Source organism: Aplysia californica, unplaced genomic scaffold (assembly GCF_000002075.1).
Source record: "Aplysia californica isolate F4 #8 unplaced genomic scaffold, AplCal3.0 scaffold01216, whole genome shotgun sequence".
NCBI lineage: Eukaryota > Metazoa > Mollusca > Gastropoda > Aplysiida > Aplysiidae > Aplysia > Aplysia californica.
Genome location: NW_004798486.1, coordinates 166,687 through 173,856, shown reverse-complemented (window position 1 = coordinate 173,856; position 7,170 = coordinate 166,687). Strand labels below are relative to the sequence as shown.

The 7,170-nt window shown below is 38.3% G+C and overlaps 1 protein-coding gene across 1 annotated transcript in view; it reads left to right on the top strand.

Annotated features, from left to right (window-relative positions):
• Positions 1-879: 879 nt before the first annotated feature.
• The window catches only part of LOC101848162 (regulator of G-protein signaling loco), a 20,598-nt gene continuing 14,307 nt past the window's right edge, over positions 880-7,170 (top strand). Inside the window, exons 1-4 of the mRNA XM_035973423.1 lie at positions 880-1,205; positions 4,009-4,257; positions 4,669-4,755; positions 5,452-5,503. Coding sequence (XP_035829316.1) covers positions 1,035-1,205; positions 4,009-4,257; positions 4,669-4,755; positions 5,452-5,503 — 559 coding nt within the window. The 5' untranslated portion in view covers positions 880-1,034. The remainder of the gene's footprint in view (positions 1,206-4,008; positions 4,258-4,668; positions 4,756-5,451; positions 5,504-7,170) is intronic.

Below are 7,170 nucleotides of genomic sequence, written 5' to 3'. Positions count from 1 at the left end.
CGAATACAGTAAAATATTTACCCCCCCCCCCCCCCCCTTGAAAAATAGACTGAAGCTGCTGTCTAATTTTTATAGATTATTTAATTATTTTGATAAAATGCACATGCGCTCTATCTACTCTACTTAAACACAAGCTTGTGTCCGTTCCCGTTGAATATGGGATTTTGGGAAATGCATGAAAAGTTATTGTTTCTGTTGGAAAGGTCAATATTTGTAAAAATAAAAAAAAAATTAAAAATTTAAATTAAAAATTGTGCTCTCCAAACTAACCGTCCAACAATCCAATCTTAATTATTTTTCTATTGGTCGCTTTTCTGCCTTTGTTGGCGTAGGCCCTATCCTGGCGTGTACATCGACGGGGCGTACGCCTCTTCTGATTGGCTGATCCTGGTTGGCGTGTTGTGGGGGACAGTGGATGGTGTCACTGCGGGGTATACGTCTAAAACTGCTTGGACTCGTGCACAGTGTTTCTGCGTCTTTCACTCCCACGTGGTTTGGTTGCCATTTTCGTTGGTTGTACGTTTCGGAGATTTCACGATTCATACTTTACTAACTGTTGAAACATTTTCAAGTCAAGTTAATACAGTGATTATCTTGTCATTTATTAGTCACATTCTGTGCGTTTGTGTGACTGTGGAGACTCGTTTCCCTTTGTGTATCGAGTGGAAACATCGTATTTCGTTATGGCGAGGAATATTGCAAGTGGTTCATCACTCCCAAGAAGAAGGAAACTGCAGTCTGTTTCATTACTGGAAGAGTGGAGTAACCTCTCCATGGTCGAGCTCTGTTCTGAAAGATTCGATGACAGTTGGGTTGAGCCTGAACAACTCGAAGAGAGTAACAGTAACAGCAGTGACAGTTCTTCTCCAGGTTCACATTCTCTTACTGGATATTTCACCGTGAGTCAGACTGCTCGATCTGACAAGACTCGCCCCCTTACCGATACCTTGAGCTTGGTTAAGAAAACGCACAATGATGTAGACTACGATACTTGTTCTGTTCAGGACACCTTTGAGTGTTGTGCGGAAATAAGCATGGACGGTTTAAATAATGTGATGAATGGTCTAGAATTGATTGACAATCTAAATGTGAGTGCTGTAGATACACGCATGAAAAACTGGCCCAGCGACCAATATTGCAGAGTCCCAGAACGTCGTAGATTCCAGCGCCTAGAGAAGCTCAACGTGACCCTCAACACTGGCCTGGTAAGTTCAAAGATTTCATGTCTGTCTGTCTGCTCCATGAAAAACTCTGTAATCTACTGGGTAACTGGTTATGTCAATATACTTTTGTATTTATTTCTTCCTTTGGCCATCAATTTATTTTGTGTTCCCATGATTGTGTCTGTTTCTTTGTATTTCAGTCTTTTTCAATATCTAATTTCAAATTTGTTTTATTTAATGAGGTATCTAAAATATGCACACTATTAGCATTGGTCACTAAACAACAATATAGACCCTCTGAAAAAAAAATATCCCAAAAATCTTATAGGATAGGAATGTTCCCCAACTTAAATTTTGTTACGGTGCTACTCGTGTTGTCAACTTTATTAGGATCCCTACCACATGTGTGGTTTTTAAAAAATTAACAGAGTACGTTTAAAATACATGTGTGTGGTTGGCGGTTGCTGTGGTGTTGTTTGCTCCTTCTTTCCTATTAAACATTTGTCTTCCTTATTTCTCCCCCTTCTTTTGTGTTTGTTACTCTATAGTAACTCATCTTCTTCACATGTATGCACTAACTTCTCTGCAAGTGCCCTTAACACTCTTAGAAAAACACAATAAATAACATACTCACATGTTCACGTATGAATTTTAACACCAAAATGTGCGGGCATTAAGAACATTTGTTAAACACAGCTGGCAAATTCTTCCCTTTGCGATTAAATAATTCCTCGACATACACAATATCTCAAAACAGTATTAAATAGTTTTTTGTTTGATGAGGGTTGAACCGACTCCCCCCCCCCCCCCTTCCCAAAGAAATACCTCATAATTTCACAGACCTCGTCGATTGAATGAAGCAGTCATTTTTCTCAACTGGTGTACAAAGTTAAATGCACAATATACATGTAGATGTTGAGTGAGTCAAACAGGTTACTGGATTAAATTTCCATGCGTTCTTCGTTGAGATGGATAATTAATTAAAAGTATTTTCAAAATGGGAATAGGTCAACGTTGTAGTCAAAAACAAAAGACCAATTCTTTTGACGGTATCCTGACTAAGGAAGTGTCGACTTTGTTCACAACAATTTGGCTCTCCGCTGAGATGACTGTCACACTAAAAAAAAAAAAGGGGGGGGGGGGCAATTAGGACGGAAAGAAGTGATTGTGTCTTGTCTTGTAAAAACTGCCGTTTCCCCAAACTTTCAGTAAAAAAATCCCGTCTCTGAAGGAAACTTTAGTATTGAAACAGTTCGTTACTTGACAAACACGGCCCCCATAAACATTTCCAAGAAATAACAACAATTTTAAAACCTAATTCCATGCACTTTTTTTTACTTTTGACTTGATTAATTGCTTTTTTTAAAAAATAACTAAATAATTCTTCGTACGCAGAAAAACTTCAACCTATGCATTTTAACTCATTTGTCTGTTTGGAGATCTAGAAGTGACAAACACATGTTTTATTTTGAGTTTTATGTTAAGCATGAAATCATATTATCAGTATACATTAGTAAACTCAATGGGATGATAAACTTAAGCTCGAAATTGAAAGAACCTTGCCACCTTGCCCGAGCGCCGACAATTGATTCATAGAACTTTAGAGTGAATTTCAAAAATATGTGAAAACACGAACGTCTAAAAAGTTGTTTGCTCCGTCGTTTGTGATTGGTATCCAACCTGTTTCTTCAAAGTGTTGAAAGATGTAGCGAAATAATTGAAAACAAACATATAGGATCATTTTGGACTTTAACCTGCCATACCCGCCCCCCGCCCCAACTTCCATGACAAAAAGGAAAAAAATTGGGGGCCCCCGTGGAGGAGAGGTCACGTCGCTCACCACTCAGTCAATAGGTACCGGGTTTGATTCCAGACAGAGTTGGAACATTTCCTTCTCTAGATTGTTAATAATAATAATAGATAGCATTTGTATAGCGCATATCCCCGCTCAAAAGCAGGATCTATGCGCTTTACACTATATTATTACCCCAGCAGACCATAGAGCACTCCGAAGCATTCTCAGCTTCCCGGGAAGCATACAGTGCGAGCAGCCGATTAAGCGCTCAAACACTAACAAACTGACAAGATCTTTCGCTGTCTATAGCCGGGTACCCATTCCCACCTGGGTGAAGTGAGGAAAATAAGTGTAAAGTGCCTTTCCCAAGGACACAACGTCGGGCCCCTGACGGGATTCGAACCCACGACCTTACGGTTGCGAGTCCGAGAGCCTAACCACTAGGCCACCGAAGCCACTGTTTATCTCGTTTCACCTCCTTCCCTTCTCTCTGACAATGTTCTTTCGTCTGATTTTGTCTCCACTCTCTGCACCCACTCCTTTGCACCCTCCTCTTGGCCCCTGGCCCTGACTCTTTCTTTAGCCTTTCTACCTCTACTTCTTGGCTCCTTCTTATTGTTGTCTTTCAGCCACACCCCTGATCTTATTATAGGTAAGATCTAACATCTATCTTTCTCGGATAAGGGCAAATAATTTCGGAAGCCCTCTAAGCATGTTGCACATGTTAAAAATCCCTTGTTAGTCCATCATAAATAAGAGTAGGCTTCGGCCGCCACCTGTGCAAAAGTCAAAAGTTCCTACGAACTGAAAATGTTTAATATATCCCGCACCCTCATATTACCTTATGCAATTGCGAGAGTCGATAAACACCCACCATAAAAAAACTAAACAAAACAAAGCTTCCAACCCATCACCCTATTCCTACGCTCAGGAAAACAAAGAACATCCCCTTAAAAAGTAGCGTGAATTTGATAATTTACTTAGGAGAAAACAACAAACAAAGAGAAACAAACAAACGAAATAAAAAATTAATGTTTTTCAAAACTTAAGTCCCCAGTTATTGAAGAGGCTCCCTGTCTGAACACCCAGTCCAAGCTGCTCAACGTGAGTGTGGACATAATCACTGGACAGACTGGCGATCACAAACAGGCTAAGTTGTTAAATGTGAGTGTGGACAACATCACTGGACAGACTGGCGATCAGGGTGACGGTCTGAAGGAGCAAGTAGGTCGGGTGGCCAGCTGGGCCGTACACGTGGACAAACTACTTCAGGACCCAGTCGGCGTTGAAGTCTTTTCGGTAGGTTCATCATTAACTATATCATGTTTACTTATAGTTTGTATTTCTTTTTAAATCCAGAGTTGGACATCCACCCACGCCCCTAAAATGTATTTTAAAAATCATTCAAAAAGAATTAGATCAATACATAGATATATGTAATATCGACAAAAACAAAAACAAAAAAACCAAATACGCAAACCAATAAACTAGCCGGTGAAGAAACTACCTAAGGTTAATACCTTACGCCGTTAGGTTTTTGTTTTGTTTTGTATGGGTTTTTTTAAACTTAAATACTCTTTTATGCACTTTGGTAGAAACATGATCTCTCTATATTTTGCTCCTGAATTTACAAGTTATATAGAGTTTTCCCTCGACTCGTATTATTAACTTTATTACTCTCATCTACATCGATGTTATTTTTCTATTTAGGAATTTTTGAGGAAAGAGTTCAGCGAAGAGAACATCTTGTTTTGGAAGGCGTGTGAGCAGTACCGTCAACTGACAGATGACTCTGAAGTAAGTTTGGAATATTTTTATAGTCGAATTGTGTTGTTTAACTGAATGTTTTTAAGATGTACAGTATTGTTACTAAGACACAGGCTCTAAAAATATTAGTATAGCTATTTTAGAGGCAAATGAAAAGGAAAAAAATACATAACCAACAACTGTACTTAGTAGCAGTACTTTATAAGGTAATAGTTGCTGTTGAAGTTTCTCTCTTGAGACAAAATACGAGTCACTTCCAACTTGGAACTTTTAGACCTCCACCGGAAATACTTATCATAGGAAATGTAACAATAAGATTAAACGAATACAACGGTCTCAATTCGAATCCAAATTTTGAAAGTCAATGAGGCAGATCAATTTATTTTCTTTTTTTTTTATATTGGATATTTTATTTTACCCCCCCCCCCCCCATCCCCGTATTTCAGGCAGCAGGCTTTGACCCTGGGTCAACCAGGCCTGAGAAGGGTGCAATGCCCCAGAAGAAAGCCTGAAATACTCCAAAAGAATTTAATCAACATGACAATGAGAATCAAATTCGAGTCTGCAGCGTGCTGCGGCGGGGTGCTTAATTAACCGTAGCACCACATCGCTATGAAAGTTGTAACGTATTGCACAATCTAATGGTAATAATATCACCATGAACCTTATATGATTATCTTCTAAGGCATTGTATTCATGAGTATTGTTTGTTGTTTCTCATTATAGCGCAACACTCAGGCCTGTGTCATCTATGGCCGCTTTTTGTCCCCCACGGCAGATGATCCTGTGAATGTGGATGATGTAGCCCGTTCTCACACGCGGATGTTTCTGGACAATCCCACAGTCGACATGTTTGATGTGGCTCAGAAGCAGGTATGTATCTTGACACTTAGTGTGGTTGTCAGCAAGATTTGATTTGGAGCATAAGTAGTGAAATAAATTTACTGCTCGTACGATGCCATGGTAATGTGACCATTTTCAAATTTTCATCTCAATAATATTCATATTTGCAAATTAATGTTAATAAGTATAATAATTATAAGTCAGGGCGAAGATGTTAAAAGTAAGTTTTTTGTGGGTTATTTTTTGAGGTAGCGTGGATGGGGGCGAAAATCTTTTAATTCAGTATTAGTCTGGCATCTTTCACTTGCTTCTCATGTGGTTGACTGGTGTTTTGATGCAGCATGCCTCTTCTTCGTATTATTGTTCTCAGATATTCCACTGACAAATGGCAGTTATCGTGCAGACTTACCGTTTACTATAACTCTATAAATGATAGTTTTGGTAAATGCTCAGATCAAGAATTAAGTCATATTTTGTTCCCATTTGTTTTCATATCAAAATCAATGAATGTGCTACTTCACAGATCCACCAACTGATGCGTCGTGACAGTTATGACTGGCGATCACAAACAGAAAAAGTTAATGGAGGAAATGGAGGATAAACCTGGACAGACTGGCGATCAGGGTGACGGTCTGAAGGAGCCAGTAGGTCGGGTGGCCAGCTGGGCCGTACACGTGGACAAACTACTTCAGGACCCAGTCGGCGTTGAAGTCTTTTCGGTAGGTTCATCATTAACTATATCATGTTTACTTTTATTTTATCCTTTTTCAAAATCCACACCCCAATCACTTTAAATAAAGAAAAAAAATACATGCAAAAAAAAAAGAATTAGATCAATACATAGATATATGTAATATCGACAAAAACAAAAACAAAAAAACCAAATACGCAAACCAATAAACTAGCCGGTGAAGAAACTACCTAAGGTTAATACCTTACGCCGTTAGGTTTTTGTTTTGTTTTGTATGTTTTTAAAAAACTTAAATACTCTTTTATGCACTTTGGTAGAAACATGATCTCTCTATATTTTGCTCCTGAATTTACAAGTTATATAGAGTTTTCCCTTGACTCGTATTATTAACTTTATTACTCTCATCTACATCGATGTTATTTTTCTGTTTAGGAATTTTTGAGGAAAGAGTTCAGCGAAGAGAACATCTTGTTTTGGAAGGCCTGTGAGCAGTACCGTCAACTGACAGATAACTCTGAAGTAAGTTTGGAATATTTGTATAGTCGAATTGTGTTGTTTAACTGAATGTTTTTAAGATGTACAGTATTGTTACTAAGACACAGGCTCTAAAAATATTAGTATAGCTATTTTAGAGGCAAATGAAAAGGAAAAAAATACATAACCAACAACTGTACTTAGTAGCAGTACTTTATAAGGTAATAGTTGCTGTTGAAGATTCTCTCTTGAGACAAAATACGAGTCACTTCCAACTTGGAACTTTTAGACCTCCACCGGAAATACTTATCATAGGAAATGTAACAATAAGATTAAACGAATACAGCGGTCTCAATTCGAATCCAAATTTTGAAAGTCAATGAGGCAGATCAATTTATTTTCTTTTTTTTTTATATTGGATATTTTATTTTACCCCC